Source organism: Pan troglodytes, chromosome 7 (assembly GCF_028858775.2).
Source record: "Pan troglodytes isolate AG18354 chromosome 7, NHGRI_mPanTro3-v2.0_pri, whole genome shotgun sequence".
In the NCBI taxonomy this organism is placed as follows: Eukaryota; Metazoa; Chordata; class Mammalia; order Primates; family Hominidae; genus Pan; species Pan troglodytes.
The window spans coordinates 63367646-63391021 of record NC_072405.2 but is presented as its reverse complement, the minus strand read 5'-3'; the positions used below and the strand labels follow the sequence as shown (position 1 = coordinate 63391021).

Here is a 23376-nt window from a genome sequence, read left to right as displayed (position 1 = left end):
TCATTGCTCAGGCAGGGCTGTAGGTTAGGCTCCATGGCTTGGCCTGACCACTGGCTTGGAACCCAAGACAGGCATAACTGCAGACTGTATTCTCTGGCCAGACAGTACCACTAGTTTTGCTCCATGGTTAGGCAGAGACACTGACTAAGCTCTCTGGTTAGTCGGTGATAATGCTAACAGCAGGGATGCAGTGCTATCGCCAAGTTCTGTGCACTGGTTGCTGTGAACCCCTGCCATGCTTCTTTGTTCCTGGCTGACCCCATAGAATCTAGCCCTGCCAAGTCCCTCAGTATACCCTGTAGGGGAAAGCAGAAGTGAGTTTCCCATGAAGCACCCCAAAATTTTGGAAAAGCTGGATGTCCATTTAGGACTAGCTTGGTATGATGCCATGCCAGCCTGAGGGAGAGGTGAAGCAGTCAAAGTGTAACTGCTTCTCTTACCCTTTTAATGAGACTTTTTCTCATTTCTGTGGGGTGCATCAGCCTCACCCCCATTTTCTGGGATTTTCACAAAGGCACTCTTCTCTGTAGATGATTGTTAGTCTTCCTGTGAGGAGTACTGAAGCTAAGCAAATTCTATTCTATTATCTTGCTGACATCATCTGAACTGGGGTTTTATTTCTGCAATTTATTTTCTATTTAAGGGGAACAACGTTATTAACTTTTCTTAATAAGTATCTATAATTGAAAATTTGTAGAAGATGCCATTTTAAAAATATTTCAACTTTTGTAACCAACGAAAAAGTTTAAGTTAAATTGTCCCTAGGATCTGCCATCCACAGGAAAGTCAAACATGTCAACAGGGAACTGCTTAGTGCTGCCACTCCTAAACTTCTGAATGAAGTCAATGTAAAATGTTACCAATCTCCAAGTTTTAGGATTCCTAAAAAACAAAAAAAAAGGAAAGAATGGAAAAGACGATGAAAAAGGAAGAGGACAAGGAGGAGAGAAAAGAAAGTCATACAGAGTTATGCCAAAATCAAAATGACACGCTAACACCCATCTAGCTAATGGCTAATAGTTTGTAGGCCCACATGGACATCTAACTTTTAAACATTGAAAAGACCCAGATAAATATTCTTGATATTACATACTCAACTGACTTGCTCTAGCTCAGCCAACCTAGTCTTGTTTTCCTATATTCCTTCCTCCTACTCCAGCCTCCAGACATTTCTACACATACCCCCATGCCAGAAATAGCCACCCACCAGCCATCTGCCAAGCTGCCTTCCTGCCTTCATTCATCTGAAAAATTATCTTAAACACCATCCTATCAGGAAGTCTACCACAATTTGTGGGCAGGATCATAAGAGTCAGCCTAAAGAGCATAATGATAAGAGTGTTTTATACTTTATATAAAGTGCATTGATGTTTAACTCTTTCAGTCTGCATAGTTATATTATAAAGTATTGTTGCACTCATTTTACAAAGGAGGAAATTAAAGCTTACAAATGTTAAGTGCTTTATCCATATTTCCTTATATAGTAAAGAGCAGAGTTGGAGGTCAAATATAGGTCTTCTCATTGCTGGTGATATAAATTGTTTTTACAAAGGCAAAACTGTATTATCCATTTCAATCCTAAGGAGCATAAGGGATATTCAATGATTAGGCAAGTGCCCTGGGAGTTCACAATAAATATTAAACCTTTTCATCTACAAAATTAATTGACTTCATACAATAGTAAATCAGAAGCAGAAAGCGACTTTCTAGGAGTGAACGGCAAAAGCACTAACTTTTTCCCAGCAACAGAGAATACTATTTAGCGTTTCAATTTGCAAAAATGCAATAAAAAGCCCAACTAAATTTCTGGGCAGGTTTATAAGTAAATAATATTAATATAAGATACATGGATGCCTTTATGATTCCCTCAGAGTGAGAAGGATCACAAGAAAAATTCAACAATGAAGGCCCCCAAGATAAAGCAGTCAATATTAAACAAATTTCAGCAAAGTCATTTTTATTAAATTTTCATGATTTCAATGGATATTTATGAGTAGACACTCATAATAGCATAAGTAGTCTATGTCAGGCAATAAACAGATTCAAGGGTTAGCAAGTGAACTAGGTCTAGTCCCTGTTCTCTAGAAACTCCTCTCTGCCTACTCTCTCCAACTTTCTGCCGTAATGGACATTTTGCTCTTAATTTTGCCTTGATTGTTTTCCTGAGGATGTTTAATTTCCTTCATTTTGGCTCTTAGTGACATTCTAGGTGCAACCATAGAGCTGAACTCTATAGTCTATAGAGGGTATTTATCAAAATTGCTGCAAAGCCACTGACACCATTTTGCAAGCCCTTTTTGAAACTAGAATCCTCTTCTTTTATGAAGTCCTACAACCAAGTTCCTCTTCAAGGCCTATGACTGGGTCAGGAGAATATTACAGTTACCCTTCATTGTCACCTACGATATGAACAGTTATATAAAAGGAAATTTTCACTGTTCTGACAATAAGATAGTCAATGTCTCAAGAGCCACTTGGATGGTGGCTCTTCTATTCCAAGGATTTGGTCACATGACATAGCCTCAAATCCAAATTTATATTGGGCCAGTTCTTATTTATCTTCAGCAAGTTATAGAAATCATGGAAGATTTCATGGAGAAATAGAAACTTGAATTAAAAATAACAAAATATGATCAAGATAATAAGAGCAGAGCAGGACTTCCGAAATGGCAGACGGAGACCCTCCATAAATCCAGTGCTCCACAAAAGCAATAAAAAAATTATTGAAATGAAATTATCTAGAACTCTGAAAATTAATCAAAGGATTATAACAAATTGAGGAGCATGTATTCAATGAAAACGACGAACATTGGTAGAAACATAAGGGTACCTTATAAGTACTTTGATCTACTCTCTACCACCCTCCCCAACCCCACAATAGTCTTGAAAACTGGCAATCTTGCAACCACAGTAACTATTAAAACCAACAGTAAGGTGATCTACACCTAAACACAACACAGTAAAATTTTTGAAAGCCAAAAACAAGCAGAGAATCTTGAAAGCAGCAGAAGATAAACAACTTATCATATGTACAGGATCTTTAATAAGGTTAACTTCTGACTTCTCATCAGAAATCATAAAGGCCATAAAGAAGTGGGATGACATATTCAAAGTACTGAAAGAAAAAAACTGTCAACCAAGACTTGCATATGCAAATTAAGACTTTCCTAGATAAACAAAAATAGAGAATTCGTCACTAGCAGACCTGCCCTACAAGAAATGCCAAAGGGAACTCTTCAGTCTGATTTGAAAGGACACTAGAAGGTAACTTAAATCCATACCAGCAAGGAAGTTAAAAGGTAACACAAAAAACGGGAGAAAAAATTGTAAAACATATTTTTTTATTTGTTATCTTGGGGCTGTTCATTGTTGAATAAACATATTTGTTATCGATATGATAACAGATTCATATTGGGAATATATAACGAACTCTTAAACTCATTAATAAAAAGACAAATGATCCAATCAAAAATGGGCAAATCGTTGCTTCTCAGCCTTTTGGCTAAGATCAAGTATAAATATGGGCAAGTCATTTGAACAGATATTTCTCCAGTGAAAACACACCAATGGCCAATAAGCATATGAAAAGGTGCTCAACATCATTAGTCATTAAGGAAATACATATCAAAATCACAATAAGATACTATTTCGCATCCACTAGGATGGTTAGAATCAAAAAACAGATAATATCGAATGTCGATAAAGATGTGGAGAAAGATGAAACCTTGTACATTGCTGGTAGAAGTGTAAAAATGGTGCAGCTACTTTGGAAAACAGTTTGGCAGTTCCTCAAAGTGTTAAACATATGATTCAGAAATTTTACTCCTAGGTATATACCAAAGTTTATGTGTGAAATGATACATACATAGTGAAACAATAACATGTTCACACAAAAACTTGTACATAGATGTTCATAGCTGCATTGTTCACAACAGCTGAAAATGAAAACAACTCAAATCTGTATCAACTGATAAATGGATAAATAAAATGTGGTTCATTCATATAATAGGATATTATTTAACCATAAAAAAGAATAAAGTACTGATACATGCTACAACACCGATTAAGCTTTAAAGCATTCTTTATGCTACGTAAAACAAGTCAGAGAAAAATACTCCATGTTGCATGATTCCATTTACATGAAATGTCCAGAACAGGCAAATGTGTAGAGACAGAAAGTAGATTACTAGTTTCCTAAAGCTGGGAGATAGGAAAATGGAGAGTTTCTGCTAATGGGTACTGGCCTTCTTTTTGGAGTGATGAAATTGTTCTAAAATTAGATTGTGGTGATTGTTTAGTACATTCACAGGGTTGTACACTTTATACACTTTAAATGGGTAAATGTTTTTTTACCCTGATTTGATCATTATACAATATATGTATGTACTGGAGCATCACACTGTACCCCATAAATATATACAATTATGTGTCAATTAAAAAGAAAACTTTAAAACAAAAAAATTAAAAAATAATAAAAAATGAATGAATGTTATGATATGAATGTTAGAGTGAATTATATTGCAAAAAACCACTTTTAACAAAAAGAAATGAAGACAACTTCCATAGATCCACAGTTATATACTCTCACTTGCACAAATAAACTGATAAATTTTAATTAAAATTATTAAATATGTTGTATGGCAGAAATAGATAACATGATTTGGGATGTCATAAGGATTTAATAACCATTAAAATTTACCAGTGTTTACTATGTTTTTGGAGGCAATGTGCTATGTAAATCAGAAACTTTTACACCATAGTTTTTCAAAATGGATCAAGAGTAATACCATTTCCCAGAGTTTGTCATAGGAAAATAGGTAGCTTTGGTTAAAAAAATAAGAAGAAAGCTAAGGTTAAAACTATGTTCATTGCAGCATTATTTATAATAGTAAAAACTTGAAAGCCATTTAAATGTCCAACACTACCAAAGTGTTCTATTTATTCATAGTACATTACTTAGTATCTAAACAATATAAATTTTAAGTTAGAAGACTATGTAATGGCCATATTGCATGTAATACAGGGTGCTACAAAATTGCCTATGTAGTGCAATATTAATAGCAAACATTTATTGAGCATTTCAGATACTACATTGAGGACTAATTAATTTAATCCTCATTCTAACCCTAAGAAGTAAAGATTATTGAGGAAAGTGAGGCACAGAAAGGTTAAATAATGTGTCCAGGTCACCATGCTTGTAAATGGCAAAGTCAGCATTTGAATCTTGACCATTTGACCGTTTCGCCCATGTCTTAGTCATTAGGCCTGCACCACCTTTCCATCATACCATCATGCTCCATCATATGTGTTAGTGTGCTTGTGGAAAACATGTATGGGTATGAACAAAGACTGAGACAGATATTCAAAAATGGAAATGCTCAACTTGACAATAGGATTAGTAGTAAATTATTCCACTCTAATTTTTAAATGTTCTAAAATGCATGTAGTTTTTTGCCTTTATACAAATAAAAAATGAAGAAGAAACAAAAATCCTACGTCCCTGTTGTTATTACTGTTTCCCAGCTCCCATGGGATAAAACATGCCACATATACCAAGCAAATTTAATGCAAATGCAATACCAAAAGAACAACAAAAAATTACACTCCATTTCATCTTCAGGGATGTATATCACAATATATCTTAGCAAACAAGTTATAGCTGTATCATTTTTACCTTGAATATATCTGCAGTGTTAGGGTTAAACAGCTGGTGTTTCCCAGATCCCAAAATAATAGGACCTGAACATTTTGTTTCTCCATAGACATAAAGGAACACTGTTGCCGTGGTGCCGGCATTTTCAAGATCCCCAGTGACAATGGTCACCTTCCAGTCTCCATCTGCAAAGGAAAAAGGAGATCAATATAAAAGTATAGGGGAAAAACACATTGATATTAGGAAAATAAGGATTTCTACTTAATCTACTTGGTTATGAAATGAATAGTTCGTGAAATCAAGTACTAAAATAATTGCTTATCATGGATTTCCTCCTTGAATGCTAGCATATAAAAAAGTTTTGGAAATATTGTAGCTTAACTACAAAACAAATAGTAGTGGGCTTTTTAGAACAATACATATTTTGGGCAAAACAATGGAGTTGGAGGCATTTAGCACTTAGTGTTTAGCTGAAATACTTAGGAGTTTATTTAGGCAAATAACTGTCAAATTTGGGGATGGGAATGGATGACAGGCATCCTGATAACCTGATGTTAAGGCATCATCTGTACTAGAGAAGAGTCCTATCAAGCTACACTAGTAACACAGTTTGGTGATCCTAGCAGATAGTGCTAAGGATGTAGAAGATATAAAAACAAGGCAAAAAAGAACTTTCTTTCTCATGAAAAATTGCTGGAGTTCCCTGAGAGTTGGAACACACCAACAAGTAAGGAAGAAAATGCTGTACTGGATAAATAGGTCTTGGCAAAAGGAATTGGGCTTGGGGAGGGAGGATGAAGAAAAGACACGTTTGAAATAGAGAAAGACAATGCATCATGCAAGCAGAAGGGATCATTGAGCTTCCTGCTGCAGTGATACTGAGAGCACAGAAAGGCTGAGACAAGCAGAGCATGACAGGAAACAACGTAAAAAGATCTATGAGTTGTTTTATGATTGGTTTAGTTAGAAAGACAAAATAAGTCTTCATTTTATTATTTTGTGCACTTCTTTGGGAAACTACATCATCAACCCACAGCAATGAACCCCTCTCACCCTGAGTCCACACCACACAGCCAAGCACAGCAAAGGACAAAGTCCTGCCAGTTAGAACTCTGTGCAGTGCGTGCGCCTCTACTCATCACAGCCTGTCCCTAGAGTGCAGGGGTAATCTGCAGATGTTGTTACTGTTGTTTTCTAAGGCCCCATAAACCTACAACCTTGTATTTTTTATATTTCCAAAATACAATTAAAACCACCACTATTCTGCCCACCAAGTTCTCAGTAATTCTTTCATTAAGATGCGATTTTCTTTTTAAAACACAATGCTACTCCCCACCCGCCACTGTCTGTATATACATAAACATCATTTGAAGATCTCTCAACAGTTTGATAAAACTTGCATCAAGTAAATTTTGCATAATGTCATCTTTGTTAAGAAAGATGGACCCAGTACCTCAGTACCGAAAGCCAAAGGGGCAGCAGAACTCAAAAGGGTGCACTGCTACTTCTACCCCGCAGCCAGCCAGCTTTCAGGAACTACAGTTCATGTGGGAAAATAAGAAACATGTAAATCTAAAACTAAGTCCCATTGAGAATCCTATCATAACTTAATTCTTACAGAAAACCTCACACCTGTGCTTTGATGCATAATTCAAGAAGCTGAAGGATCTCTTTCCTTTTTTGTAGGTCTTCTTTCCTATCTCATCCTTATCTCCTTCCCCGGCCATCTGGGCCTGCTGTCATGCTATCATGGGGGGAGGGACGGGAATAAGTTTGCATAGAAGCTTGTATGTCTTGTTTACTGAAATAGAGGCAAATAGCAAGGAACCACTGATTCATATAATATGTCTGTGTTCCTCCTTTTTGGAATTAGCATGTCACGATGACATAGGCCTTAAGGGTGGAATAACTAATGAACATCATCTGCAGTTATTTTTATTCACTTTCAAGTTTTCCTAAGCATATTTTTCTTTTTTGCAACTGGAAAAAAAAATACATTTTATATTTCATCCTTTAAAAATCTAATCACTTAACTTCTCTAAGAATGTTTCACTACGTAAAATACAAAATAGTTGAGAACACTTGTAGAAAATAACATAGAGGAACATTCTGAGTTTATATTTAAATTAAAATTTCCACTGCCCTATGAAATAATTTATTTATAACAGGGCTAAAAATATGTTTACAGTTTTTTGTATTGCTTGTATGTGTGCCAAAATTACAAGTATTTGTCTGTAATTTTCTATTGCAAAACTTTTTTCACCAAAAAAACAAAAGAATATGACTTCAGATATTTTATCTATACGTTTCTTTTTTTTTCCTTTGCCTTATAGCTGCTGTCTATTCAACCCCAAGGACTCATATCAAAAAATGTTGTCATCTGTTAATCCCTTTGGAAAATGACTTCTATTAGATTTTTCAAAGGAAGAAGGAACATTCCACGTAATTGAAGTCTAAATATTTATCTTATATTTACAATGTTTTGAAAGGTTTAAAAAAAGTTCGTTGACTATGCAATAAGCCATTACTGACAATCTACCTCAGGCTGTGCCCTTTCATTCTCTTTTCCAAGCTTAAATTGGGGGAGATACTATAGCAATGTCTTTCATTTAAATAAACCCTACTGTAGATAAAAGGAAATTTTCTTGGAAACCACAGCCTTAGGAGGCTTACTTTTCTTTTGTGTTAAAAATACTTTTAAAGTAGTTTGGATATACTCTATGATCTCCAAATATTCCGTAATAAATTCGGATTTCTTCTCAACAATGAAGTAAAGTCTAACAGGATCTTACATACTTACAATGAGAAGTATGTGCTCTGCCATTTCCATTCTCATGCAACCAGGTGCAATCGGTATATGTAAAACTGACCTAGAGAATTCCGAACTTCAGCCTACAGTTGTTCCTCAGTATCTGTGGAGGATTGGTTCCAGAAACCCCCATAGATACCAACGCCAATAGATGCCCAAGTCCCTGATATACAATGGTGTAGTATTTCTGTATAACATACACACATCCTTTTGTATACTTTAAATCATGTCTAGATTACCTCTAATACCTAATACTATATAAATGCAATGTAAATAGTTGTTAGAATGTATTGTTTAGGTAACAATGACAAGAAAAAAGTCTGTACGTGTTAAGTACAGACACTACCTTCCTTTTTAAAAATATTTTTATCTGCTGTTGGTTGAATCCATGAATGTGGAACATCAAGTGTAATGTAGGCCAACGATTGGAATTAAATTAGTATCTGTTGACAAGTTGACTTACAGGTATTGCGTCCACATTATGCACATTGTGTTTAACATTCGAGAGACTCTAAGGGAAGAAGTGAGTTCGATGATCAATCAAACCACACAGTTTATACGTCTTACCTAACACCGAGTTTACTAATGATTTACTAGCAGGACAGAGGACAAGCATTCTTCCCTTGCAGACATCATAGTCCAGAGGGTGGCAAACTATGGCCCATGGGCCAAATCCAGCCTGCCACCTGTTTTTGTAATTAAGTTTCATTGGAATGACGCCATGCTCATTTGTTTATGTATTGTACGTGGGTGCTTTCACACTACAACAACAGAGTTGAGTAGTTGCAACAGAGACCATATGGCCTGAAAAGCCTAACCCAGGCTCATCAGCTGGCAGCATGGGGGAGATATCTCTTCAGATGTCTGCAATTGCAGCACTAACTAAAGTTGTGTGAGAAGCTCCACGCAAAAAATCACATAGCTGAGCCATGTTAACCCACTGAAAGGTAAAGATAATAACAAATTATTGTTTTCAGCCACTGAGTTTGGGAGTGGTTTTTCACACAGCAATAGATAACTAGAATAGCTGCTGAAAGCATTTCACAGATAAGGGCTCTCCATTATCTTTTTACTTATAAATACCATTAGCATTTCTATCAGGATGTCTAGTTATTAGCATGTATGCAAGGGGATTTGACTGAGTCACCTCTTTCATGTATCCCTGGTAGAGGAAAAAATTAGATTGCAGACTTGTCATTAACTGTTTCCTTCCCAATGTTTTCTTATCAATTGGAAGTGTATTCTCAGGAAAGCACGGTTGAGTTATTTTCGTGAGCAAAGTTGCTACAGCTAGTGAAGTTCAATAGCCCTTCCTTAGATCATAACATTTTTTCTTTACCTTCTTCTGTGTATTCTGTTACAGGGTTACATGCATTTGACTTTGTAGTTCAGAAAATTAACCCTGTTTTTGAATATAGAAACACCTGTGTCTAGACACGTTTTCAGATACTTGGCAACTACCCACTGAATACTCAAAAGAAATGCAGAGAAGATGCTTGTGAATTAAGCTCTTACATGCAATTGTTAGTTGGGCATACTGAGGGAAAACACTCTTCACATCTGCTTGCCCTAAGTCACTGCAATTCAATAATAAAAATGATGGGACAGTCTGCTTTGCCTCATTGGACAGCAAACGTGTTCCCATGACTCTTACCTTGACAGAGGAGGACACAGGAAGATTCAGTGAAAGCGAAAAAACCCAGCGCGTCTCTGCAGACTGCAGCCTCTCACTTCCCTGACTATAATAATTAGGGGTGGATTAAGACAGCCTAAAAAGACCAAGAACCCTGTTTGTGAAATGTTTGTTTGTTTCTTACTTGGCGGAGAAGTCGAGGGTTGTGACAGGGAAAGATGGAGGAGAACTGCAGGTGACTTGGGGGGATAAAGTTCAAAAGTTGAACAGATCCACCTCCAAAAAAGCCCTGTGAGAGTCCCCCAGATTTTAGGTGGTGAGGAGAGGTCGGAATAAATAAAACTTTCTCTATCATTACATCCATGCTGACGTAATATTACATATAGATTGGTATGCCTGTCAAATGTCTAATCTAGCTCTTTTTATAATATTGATGCCCACTGCCCATAACACCCACCTCCAAGTAGCCACTGACCCCCTCTACAGCCTCCCTCTCACACAGCGACCTTCCCTTGTGCCAGCCTTCAGCTATCCTAAAAGGCTCCTTTCTTCCTCCAGGACTTGAACTAAAATCTTTTAGCCAAAATGTCCTCTCTTTCACCTCTCTCCTCTCACTAGTGAACATCCTAGCTCAAAGGTCACCTTCTCTTAAGAAGCATTAACATGGCTGGGCATTGTGGCTCACGCCTGTAATCCCAGCACTTTGGGAGGCCGAGGTGGGCGGATCACAAGGTCAGGAGTTCGAGACCAGCCTGGCCAATATGGTGAAACTCCGTCTCTACTAAAAATACAAAAATTAGCTGGGCATGGTGGTGCATGCCTGTAGTCCCAGCTACTCAGGAGGCTGAAGGAGAAGAATTGCTTGAACCCGGGAGGTGGAGGTTGCAGTGAGCCAAGATCATGTCACTGCACTCCAGCCTGGGCAACAGAGTGAGACTCCATCTCACAAAAAAAAAAAAAAAAAAAAAGAAGAAGAAGCATTAACAAACATTCCTCCCTGTAACCAGAATGAACCACCCTCCCTCTCATGCCTATACTGGACCCTGGCACACTTCAACATTTGGACATGCAAATAAGTGCCTTGATAGATAGGACCCTCTCCACCCAGATTGTAAGCCCCTGAAGGGCACATTTTGGCCTTAAATGTCTCTGTATTCTCAGTGCCTAATACAACACTTGGCACATAATAGCCTTTCAAAAAACGAATGGGTGATTTATGAAACGTTTTGGGATCCATTAAAATGTATTTTGAAAAGCAAGGCTACCTGTATGAGGAAGGATATTCAAGATACTATTAAGATTATTTCAGCACAATATATAACTATTTATCAATTAACAAAAACAAGTCCTTCTGATGATGTGTCATTAGTGTCATTTTTCACATAAAGGACAAGGATATTGTTATTTGCCTCATAATTGATCTTATTATTAGCACAAAGATAATGGAAACAATATTGACCTTGTATGATCCACATTTTCAAGGTCATGTAAATATATTTAAATGAGATTTAGCAAAGATACTGTAAACAAGACAGATTATTCTAATTTTTATTAATTTTATCTCCAAATAATTCTATGTATATAAATTCACAAGTCCTTCAAAATACAACCTCATAAGAGGATCATGAGTTTTTTTTAATTTTTAAGTGCTTTACAAATATTTTTATTCTTTCAGGAGACAAATATCATTAATCCTATTATACATGTAAAGCAATAGAGAAATTCTGTGCTGACTACCACAGGAGTTGGGATAAATTTGACACCGAATTAGAAACAGTTATGCTTCCTAGATTAAAATGGTTTCGACCAGTGCTCAATTTTCTCCACTTTAAGTCCAGAAAACAACCATAAAACATTATCAGAAATGAATCTGCTACCTATTTTATCTTGATATTGGTCTAAGATGACTCTCTTGTTATTCCTGTGATTATTTACCACCGATTATTGTATGATGTAGTAAAGAGTGACAGAGTCAGCCAACCGGGTGGGAAGTGCTTGCTGTAGTCCAAACACGTGCACAGTGGGACTACAGCCACAGCACTCGAGACAGGGATAGGTTCCATTACAAGTGAAACACACAGTTTAAAAGCTAGTGTTTATTGGATACATAAGATGTATTAGGCTCTGTTCAAGGTGCTTTATGGATATTATTTAATTCTCTCAATAATCCTAAGAGTTTCTACTATTACCTACATTTTATCGGAAAGAAACCGAGGCACAAAGAAATACAGTGATTTCCCAAGCCATGCAGTGAGTAAGTGGTGCAGTCAAGATTCAGAAACTGCACTGCTAACCAGAACACTCAGTAGCCGCTGAGCAGCAGCACTGCTAACCCGAGCACTCAACACCCGCATGTGAGAGCTTGTCGTATCACTATTCAGGTAGGACAACTATACTTTAGTGCAGTTTACCATGCATCCCCTGCCTATTTAGTACATTCAACTCCACCTCAAATCTTGACCCTTAACAGGGAGGAGAGTGTGACAGTTAAATATCAAATTCTTTCCAGGTGCCCTAGGTTCCCTGTGATCATTTTCAACCTGGATTCTAGCAGCTCAGCCTTGGCATTTCCACCTTGTCCTCATCCCAAATTCCCTTCCAATGTATCCTTGATACTTGCTGCCAAACCTCTTCCACGTCCCATTGCCTCTTTAATCACCCACCTTATCTTGGCTTGTATGGAAAACTTGACTTGCCTTCCTTTGACTATAGTCATCTTTTGGTGTTCCAGGGAGATTAGTTCCAGGATGCCCCCTCATATCAAAATCCAAAGATGCTCAAGTCCCTTATAGAAAATGGCCTAGTTGGCCAAGAATAGTAGCTCACATCTGTAATCCCAGTGCTTTGGCAGGCCAAGGTGGGAAGATCAAGCCCATTCTGGGCAATACAGTGAGATCTTGTCTCTACAATTTCTTTTTAATTAGCTGGGTGTGGTGGCATATGCCCATAGTCCCAGCTGCTCAGGAGGCCGAGGTAGGAGGATCCCTTGAGGCCAAGAGGTCAAGGCTGCAGTGAGCTATGATCATGCCACTGCACTCTACCCTGGGTGACAGAGCAAGACCCTGTCTCTAAAAAATAAACTAACCAAACAAAAACAACAACAAAATGGCACAATATTTGCATATAACCTATGCACATCCTCCCATATACATTAAATCTTCTCTAGATTATTTATAACTAACACAGTATAAATGCTGTATAAATAGTATTTTTTAAATGTGTATTACTTTCTGTTGTTATATTGTTATTTTTTATTGTTTGGGTTTTTTTCTGGAACTTTTCAATCTGTGGTTGTTGGAATCTGGGGATGTAGGACCTGCAAGTACAGAAGGCCAACTGCATTTGCTAACAATTCCTGAGTTCTTTGTGTCCCAACATCCTAAGCAATCTACTAGGTTCAAATCTACTTTCAGACCCACATTACTGTGTGCTGGTCATTAGGAGAGAAATTCATGATCTTCAATATATTTAGAATCCAAGTCTTGACCTATGTATGCAGGTCTATATGAGCCTATCCACTACCAATTCTACTGCTACCATGATCTATTCCTGCATAACGAACTATCCTAAAACTTGATGGTGCAAAACAATGACAATCATTTCTTATGCCCTTGAAAGTGCAATTTGGACCAGGCTTAGCAGGGAAGGATTATCTCTGCTCCACATAGTGTCAACTGGGGCAGTTCAGCTGTGGCTGGGAGAATTTGCTTCCAAGATGGCTCTCTCAATGTGACTGGCACGGTGGTGCTGGCTGCAAGCACAGCCAGGGGTCAGAGCAATGGCCTTCATTCCTTTCCATGCAGACTTCTCTATAAGGTCCAGGCTTTCTCACAGGACAGTGGCTGGATTCTAAAGACTAACATTCCCAGAAAGTGAGCCACGCAGAAGTGGTATCATCTTTTATGACCTAATAGTGTACAGCAAAAATGTCACATCGTATCATTTCTGCTTTACACAGTTAGTCAAGGCAGTTTCAAATGTCTGCCCAAGTTGATTCCACCTTTTGTTGAGTTCAGAAGAGCACAGGAAATGCTGCAGTTACAGACATTTTTAGCAAACAGTCTCCCACATCCTCCTTCCCAGACTTCCCCATCTCCACGCCTCTCTGACCACTTTTGCAGCAGAACCACTATTTTCTAGGTTAGCAGTTCTCAACTGTGGGTGAGTTTGCCCCTTGGAGACATTTGTTGATGTCTGGAGACATTTTTTTTTTTTTTTTGTCATCACAACTAGGTGCATGCTGTTGACATCCAGTGGGTGAGTAGAACCCAGGAAAGCTGCCAAACACCCTGATATTTATGACAGTCCCCTACAACAAAAAGTTATCCAAGCTGAAATGTCAGTAGTCCCAAGGTTTAGAAAACTTGCTTCAGATTAACAGACATACTCTGATTGAGTAAGTCTATTTCACCCCAAACCCTTCTATGCTTTCTGTAAATTGTTTATAAACACAAAGCGATTGAGGAGTAGGCTTTTGATGGTGATGTTTCTGCAAGGCTGTCGGATATTTGAAGATGCTGAGTGTATTTTATTACTGTTTCAGTGTCAAATCCATTCCGTTCCACTGCTATGTTGAGTTATGGGTATTTTGTCTCAAACCAAAAAAAATGTGTGAGCCAATGTTCTAGAATGAAACAAAAACTAAACACTAGCTATTTAATTTGGGAGCAAATGAAGCTAAACCCAGCGAGGGCATGAGAAGCACTGCACTGTCTTCCTGGTTACTCACTTAACACTTCCTGACATGCCTATGCCAAAGGTTTTAGGCACCAAACAGTAAGTCACAGCAACATCTGGCCTCTGCTGGGAGAATTCCTCTTGGCTCACCTTCTCTCCTTTTGATTCTAAACTTGTTCACAAGTTGACTTCTCTTTTCCCACTTAGCCCTGCTGGAATTCATTAACCTAGTTTCAGGCTCTGTATGTTGGGACTGATGAAGCAATCCTGAAGATGGTTCCTCTGGCATCTCAGCTTCACAAATTATGCACACTCATTTGAGACACTGATTCCTGAGGCCTGCCCAGGCTCCCCGGTGCCACGGTGTGTCTTCCTGTGGAGGAAATGAGGCTGACACAACAGGCAGAAGGCTCCAACACAAAGGGTAGGCTGTTACCTTGTCATTATCCACACCACCACAGGAAATTGTACCCTGAATGATCGGAGTAAAAGGCAATACAAAACCATCTATAGTTGACTCAGAATGCATGATGATGTGATAGAATATTTTATGTTCTTAATCATGTTTAGCTGAGACTAATCATTAAATTTAATTTTCTTTCTTTGAGCAGACACTATTTGCGCAGTGAGGCCAGCCAAGCATGTATAGGTAACAGAATTGAGAGGAGAGAAAAAATATTTTAATAATCTTTGCCACATATAATCTACCAAATTGTTAATGATCATACTGCAAAGAGTTAGCATTGCCTATAAATAAATGAGTAAGTGCTCCAAGAATTTTTAAATCCCTCAAGTCAGAAATGTACTCCTACCTGAGTGCATGTAGGAAGCTGAGTCATTAAAATGAAACAGTTTTGTATAATGGTTAAGAGCTAAGTTCCAATATCAGTTCTTTCATTTACTAACTGCTTGACTGAGGACAAGGTTCTTACACTTCTGAGCCACAGTTTCCTGAGATGGTATTTTATTTAGTTAGTTAGTTTTTTGAGACAGGGTCTTGATCTGTTGCCCAGGCCAGAGTGCAGTGGTGCCATCTAGGTTCACTGCAACCTCCGCCACCTGGGTTCAAGCAATTCTCCTGCCTCAGCTTCCCTAGTAGTTGGGATTACAGGCATGCACTACCACACTCAGCTAATTATTGCATTTTTAGTAGAGATCGAGTTTCACCATGTTGGCCAGGCTGGTCTCAAACTCCTGACCTCAAGTGATCAGGCCACCTCAGCCTCCCAAAGTGCTGGGATTACAGGCATGAGCCACCGCACCTGGACCTGAGATGGTATTTTTAAAGCCATCTCACTATAATGCAATGAGATTCCGGATAAATTACAACAAAAATTGTTTTTAGCACATTATTCTAATCTCAAGGAAGTAAGAAAAATTATCCACTGCATATTAATAATAATAATAAAAGGGGCCACTAGCTGAAAGTGAGTGGTGAGCACTCAGCAAACGAGAAGGTGAGGACTGCAGGTATGATGGATGCCAACACTCCAAGCCAGGAGAATGAATGGTGATGGCCACACAAGTGTGGGAACTGGACCTGAGACTTTTGAAGTAAGCCAAAGGGGGATACACCCTTAGTGAAAAGTTGGGCTCCAACTAAGTGGTAGTAAAAGGAGCTTATCAAAAACCCAACCTGTCCCCACAAAGGTTCTGGTTGAGAAAAGAGTAATATGAAATATAATAACAATAATAATCTCCCCTGACAATTAAAAACATCCTTTCACTTGGACCTGAAACAAGGCTAAAAGCTAAATCTAGCTTAATAGGTTAAAAAAATAACACAACAAGATAAATCCAAAGATACAGAAGATAAATACTCTCTCACACACACATTTTTAGTGACTGGGGGCAGTGGGCAGTGAAAATCAGTCCCTCTAAAGCAAGAACAGTACAGTCCCTGAAGTTGAACCACTTGCATTCAAATTCTAAATCTGTTTGTGTGACTTTAGGCAAGTTATAAAAACCTCTCTGTCCTTTAGTTTCATCACCCATGAAGTGGAATAATGATACAACCTATCGCATAGGGTTACTGGAGGATGAAATATATAAATTTTTCTGGAACACTTAGACTACACAACAAATAATATACACATTCACTATTAATGTTACCATCACTGCTTCTATTCCACATTGTACCAGGGACCTAGACAACATATTAGGATAATAAAAGGTGTCGTTATTCATATATGATATGGTCTTCATAGATCATTCAAATTGTATCTTGAAAGAACTTCTAGAACTAGAATTTAAACTTATTTTTTATTATATAATTAATATAAATTTATTGGAGTTAGTGAGGGGGTTTAGTATGTGGCTGGATATAAGAGCAATATGCCAAAGGCACTGATAACAATGAAGAAACTCAATCCAGCAATGGATACTGAAAACATCCTCTCACAACCAAGTTCAGTCTAACTGAGTAATGTAGTTAGTTTTGCTATGAAGAATGATTTTACCTATATGAATTATAAATATTTAAGATTATAAGGTGTCAAGGTTTAGAAAACATGTCCCAGATGATTGTGGGAATTAATTAAACATGGCTAGGAGTTAGTAATGGTGCATAATTGTACTTGGTGTTAATCACCACAAAATGAAAGTAAAAATAACTTAGTTGAGTCCTTTTTCCTTTTCTCCTTTAAATTTAAATAGCATTTTGGTCTACTTTCTTCCCCCCAAAGCTACATAGAAGGGCATAAATGACATACATGTGCTTCATATAATTTCAAAATCTAAGACTCATGTTTGCTTTTCAACATTCTTAACCACAATATAACACTGCCTCAATAGATTAGACTGCTTAACCTTTCAAGGTTCTTTCCACACCATAAATTAGCTCATTCACATAACTATGAGATCACTAATGTATTTCCAGAATCATATCCCAAGAAATATTAAAGGTTGCATTATTTAGAATTTAAAAATGAAATAAGACAGAACCATTCACAATGACATTGTATCATGAACTAACCAAACTCATTAGTCTTTGACTAAGCTACTTTTGAACTATAAAAAATATGCATTTTAATGAGGCCATAAAATAAGACAACAGAAATAATTAATTACAAGCAAGCATTTTAAAATAGCTTAATTTAATCAAATTTGATGAAGTATATCTAACAAAGTCCTAGGTCAACACCTTCCCTGTACATTGCAACTTCATGTTTGACATCACTGATGTTGATTACATGGCTTACATTATTGACAAAGGACTTCTGATATTTTCAGCCTTAATTATAACCTTCATTTTAAAACTATTAGCCTTTATTACCCACATATGCCCCACCAAGTTCTGGTATTAACGGATAATTTTTCTACTTAGAATGTCATTTCAAGCCTTATTACTTGACGGTTTATTGTAAGACACAGACCTCTGGAGGTCCCTTAAAATTATTAAGAAATTCTGGAACATTAGTAAAATTATGACCATACTAAGAGTGTGACACATGAACAGACTTTTCCTTACAAAATAAATAACAAAAACTAAGCTGAAACACAGTTCCTAATATAAATAGATAAGAATGCTAGCTTAAGCTTGAACTGTTTATGTCTCAGTAGCCATCCTCATCATTATAGGACTTCATGAATAAAATAATGTTAGCACTAACCTTTGCCTAGTTTCAAACCACTGTAGAAAGTACATCCATTTTTGAAAACATAGAGATGTGGTAACCTGGTATGCATATTAGTAAACAGTATTTATCCATTTCATTCAGATCAACTTTAAAAATGTAACATATTAATACTATAATTGCAGATTGATTTGAAGAGGACCTAACAGAAAAAGATAACTACAAACGACTTTAAAAGAAAACTAAGAAACCAATATGCAAATAAGTTTTTTAAAAAGTACAATTAAAAGAAGTTAATATAATTTAACCATTTGGAAAATAATTATTTTCTGTATATATTTAAATTATTGAAGAGAAGCATTAAGGAAAAAAGCATTTGGAGCTAAAGTTGCTGTTAGTTTCTTTATAAATCAACTATAATGCTTATTCCGTGTTCATTTTAAGTATTTTTCAATCAATAGTTAAACTCAATAAGAATGTACTATAAAAATGTGTAAGGCTGGTAATCTTGAAACAGAAATGGATTATTTCAGATGATTAAAAGATGAAAAGTGGCAACAACATTTACCGTTTGCTTCCTCTTGTATTTTAGGTTGATGATTTATTTGCATTTCTGCAAAAATAAAAGTGAAGTGCAGTTAATAACAGATCTGTCTGATGACATTGTAAGTGGGAAAAGAAGAAACGTGAGTTTAACTCTTTAACAGAGGCAAATCCTTACGTTGATTTTTAACTTCAATTAGGGCATACAACATTTCTAAGACACAGCTTTACATATGTTTTTATTTCACTGTGAGGAATACTATAAATCCAATAATAAAAGATAAATATCAAAGGGGATGTTCTGAGGAAAACTGGGGAATAGTGTTCCATGATGTCCAGATGTAACAAAATCATCTTGTACTTTCTTCTACTGATGGTTTCAGTAATCCTCACCTTGAAGATAAAGTTCAATTTCTGAATGAATTATGCCCTGAGACATGAAAGGAAGCCATCTGAGGAAAAAGAGAGAGAGAGAAAGAAAGAGAGAGGAGAAAATAGAGAGAAAATTAATTTCTGATTTTCTCAATTTTAAAATAAGGTTGATTCTGCATTAATTTTGCACACTAAATGTTAACTATAAAGTTGCTTTTTATATAGTCAAACACAATCCATCCTATTACACATTCATCATAGCACTAAGAATGGTAAGAATCATACCTGTGGCTTGAAGAACGAAATATATACATTGCTAACCCTGCTAACCACCCACCTCTCCAGGTTTGTCAGTCCTCTATCACTATCACCTGTAAAAGCAACTGGGGCTCCAGCAGAGCGCTCCCAGTACCAAGCTGGATAAAAGGGCAAGGGCGGGTTTCAGATTTTGAGCATGGTACCTGGGCCAGCCTAGAAAATATGGCCTGCACATTGACTGCAGGGAAACTTGGCACAGAAAAATAGACTTCCTATTTTAATATTTCCTCTATGAGAGTTTCTGTCTTGCTTTCACCTGGCTTCCTCTAAAATCTCTTCCTCAGTGTTTGCAAAAAGAACATTACCATTGGCCAGGCGTGGTGGCTCATGCCTGTAATCCCAGCACTTTGGGAGGCCAAGGCGGGTGGGTCATGAGGTCAGGAGATCGAGACCATCCTGGCTAACACGGTGAAAGCCCATCTCTACTAAAAATACAAAAAATTAGCTGGGCGTGGTGGTGGGCGCCTGTAGTCCCAGCTACTCAGGAGCCTGAGGCAGGAGAAGGCGTGAACCTGGGAGGCGGAGGTTGCAGTAAGCTGAGATCGTGCCACTGCACTCCAGCCTGGGCAACAGAGTGAGACCCCGTCTCAAAAAAAAAAAAAAAAAAAAGAATATAACCATAAAGTTGGTGGTGAAAATATTATCATGCTGGAAAATGTGCTTAGGGTGAGCTAATAGCTGATCCTCCTGGAGCTTCCCCCTAAACCACGTAAACTTTAGTGTTAGAAGCTCCCTTTTGAAGAAAAGGTCAAGATTGGACTCAGAAAACCAGCTTTGCCATTTACTGGCTTTGTGATCTTACCCTCTTGAAACTTACTTTCTTTGACTCAATTACCTGCCTCATAGCAGTGTTGTGAAGCTGAAATGAAAAGTCGTGTACAAGCATTTTTTTGTAGTATTACATGGTATATCAGTTTTATTATTACACCACAAAAACCACGGTTATTGCTATCCCACACACTTACACATACTCTCATTCCTTCCATCCTTCCATCTATCCATTCAATACATACTTAGAAAGTGCCCTGTGTGGGCAGGCATTTTCCTAAGTGCTGGGACTACAAGAAAAACAAAAGAGAGAAGAAACGTGACCTGAGGAGCTTCCAGTGTAAAACAGAAGGAAACAGATATGTAAAGATATAAATGTAACAAAGTGTGGTGAGACACTTAAATACAGATGTTATAGGAGCAGAAAAAGAGACTGACCAACTCAATTGCAGGAATGGGGAAGTGCAAAGGAATGAAGAACAAAAAAATTAAACAAAGAGGTGATACTTGAGCTGAAGGTTGGACAATAAGTAGGTCAGGATGGGCACCGTAGAGAGAGACAACAGCACTGGCAAAGGTACAGAGTCCAATGAGATTCCACGTGGCTGACGCACAGGAGGCTGCTGGACAAGATGGGGTAGCGGCAGGGGGTGTGTGTGGGTTACTCAAGGATCTGACAATGTCAAGGAACTTAAGAGTCTGAGCTGTAGGACTGACGTCACCACACTAGCCTTGCAATCAGCAGATAATGGGAAGGTGTGGGGTATAAAGGCGAACTGTGAGCTCGCAGTCCTACCCAGCTGTCAGGATTGCTCATCTCTCCATTTTTCCAAAGCTATGAGAAATCCCATTTCCTTCTGACCACTTTAGCTCACAGTGTTCTTTCCTCCTCTGGAGCCTAATAACACACATACAATATATTTTGCACATTTAGTTAGCCCCTAATTATGCAATCTTACTTTATTAGTTATGTTTTGGTTTATGTATCCCATCTTTCCAGCTACATTGTTATGTATGTAAAGAGTTTACTTTACATGCCAGAATAAACAGTCAGCTTCATGTTTAAAAATACAGACTTTAGGCCCAGCAAGGTGGCTCACACCTGTAATCCCAGCACTTTGGGAGGCCAAGGCAGATGGATCACCTGAGGTCAGGAGTTCAAGACCAGCCTGGCCAACATGATGAAACCCCATCTCTACTAAAAATCCAAAAATTGTCCAGGCATGTTGGCACACACCTGTAATCACAGCTACTCAGGAGGCTGAGGCAGGAGAATCACTTAAACCTGGGAGGCAGAGGTTGCAGTAGGCTGAGATCACTCCACTGAACTCCAGCCTGGGTGACAGAGCAAGACTCCATCTCAAAAAAAAAAAAAAAAAAAAAAAAGAATACAGACTTTAAATTTCAAGTAGAGTCAGATTGCCTTGTTTCAAAACCTGGCTTCAACATCTACTACTTGTGCAACCTTGCCCCATGTTCTTAATCTTTGTAACCCTCAGTTTCCTCATTTATAAATTATGGATAATAACCTTACCTATACAAAGGATACAGAATTAAACATACATAAATGTATTATGGTAAAATAGTTACTACTGCATTTCCTGACTGCCAAACACAGTGCCTTGTACACAGTTGTGTTACAGAAAATATATTTGGGGTGACTGCCAGTCAACAAACAACCATCCTACTTTTCTCAGATGTGCCATAAAACAGTAGGCCTTGGATAGTGAAGCAAGTTTTCGCATTAGGACAAGAAAATTCCCCCAAAGCCAATGAACAGATGGGAGAATTGGAGCAGTGTGGCTTGAGAGGTGCAGTGATGATATTAAAGGAATGGAATAAAAAGCAAGCAGGAGAAGGTTGCTTGACCAAGAACACAATCCATTCTCTGCAGCCACCAGCTAAAGAATGCCTAAACCCCTAGGTCACCAGGGAGCTCCCTTTCACTGGCCTAGCTAGGAAACACAAAGACAGGGGCAAAAATTCTGTTAGTCTTTTAAGACTAAAGTAGACAATTGTGGAACGTGTTGGGGTGCTCCTGCCTTAAAACATATAGGGTGTTTTGCTGGGGGAAGATGTATAATGAGGTAAGGAGTAGTACAGATTTTATTTAGTCTGAGATATTTTTTATATTTGGCACACTTTCACATTGAAAATGGCAGAAGAAATATTTGAAGATTCTATGTCTCCACCCCCATCCCCAAAAAATGAACAAGACTCATCCCTGCACCTCATTCTGTCAGTTTTCCACCATCACTACTTGTCACTTTCGCACCAAGGAATGGCGTAAACTGACAAAGAAGAGCACAGAAATCTGCAGCAGCACAAATACATGTTCAGAATAGCAAGAAATGATTAATAGTGGCCTCTTTCAGGAAAAAAAAAAAAATCAGTAAAGTTAAATGATTGCTCACTGCCTCATGATAATTTTTATTATTCCCTTCTCCCTATAAAAATTGTATTTTACATTTCTGTACTTTATCAAAATTTCAACATCTTTTTTATCTATATCATTCATCATCTCCCCCTCTTTTCCCAGAAAGGGAAAATAAAACCATTTGTAGACAGGCTGACTTATTTTGAAAATAAATAAATGCATAAATTATTCGTAATGAGACATCTGAGTATGTTACAGAGGGAACTCATGCAAAGATTAGGTGACCTCTAAGGTTTCTTCCAACTTGAGATTCCACTGTGTTTTCCATCCATCGTCCTTACCCCCCTCCCTCCTTCCTTCCCTTCCTTCCTTTCCCCATTCCTATCTATAAATATTTGCTAAATCCATACTTGGTACAAGAAACCATACTGGAAAATAAAGAGAAATTTATGAGACACTACCCTTAAGAAGCATATCATCTGGTACCTGAGACAAATACGTTCACAAACAATGGCAGTGCATTGTCTGGCAAGAATTGCACAGAGGTCTAAGTCAAGCGCTGGGGGAATTTAAAGAGGGTAAGGATGAACACGCTTCTGTCTGGGCAAGCAGAGAAAGCTTCATGGCATGGATAACATTTTATCCTGGGCC

General features: G+C 37.7%; 1 protein-coding gene across 2 annotated transcripts in view; it reads right to left on the bottom strand.

Moving 5' to 3' along the window:
- The window catches only part of RP1 (RP1 axonemal microtubule associated), a 328721-nt gene that overhangs the window by 83000 nt on the left and 222345 nt on the right, over nucleotides 1–23376 (bottom strand). The window contains exons 23-25 of one of the 2 annotated variants that reach the window (XM_054656745.2): nucleotides 19284–19342; nucleotides 18916–18960; nucleotides 5675–5838 (exon numbers count right to left, since the gene is read on the bottom strand). In XM_054656745.2, the coding sequence (XP_054512720.1) occupies nucleotides 5675–5838; nucleotides 18916–18960; nucleotides 19284–19342 (268 nt within the window). Of the gene's footprint in view, nucleotides 1–5674; nucleotides 5839–17835; nucleotides 18961–19283; nucleotides 19343–23376 lie in introns of those variants that run through there. The other variant, XM_063817109.1, reaches the window with a different exon arrangement.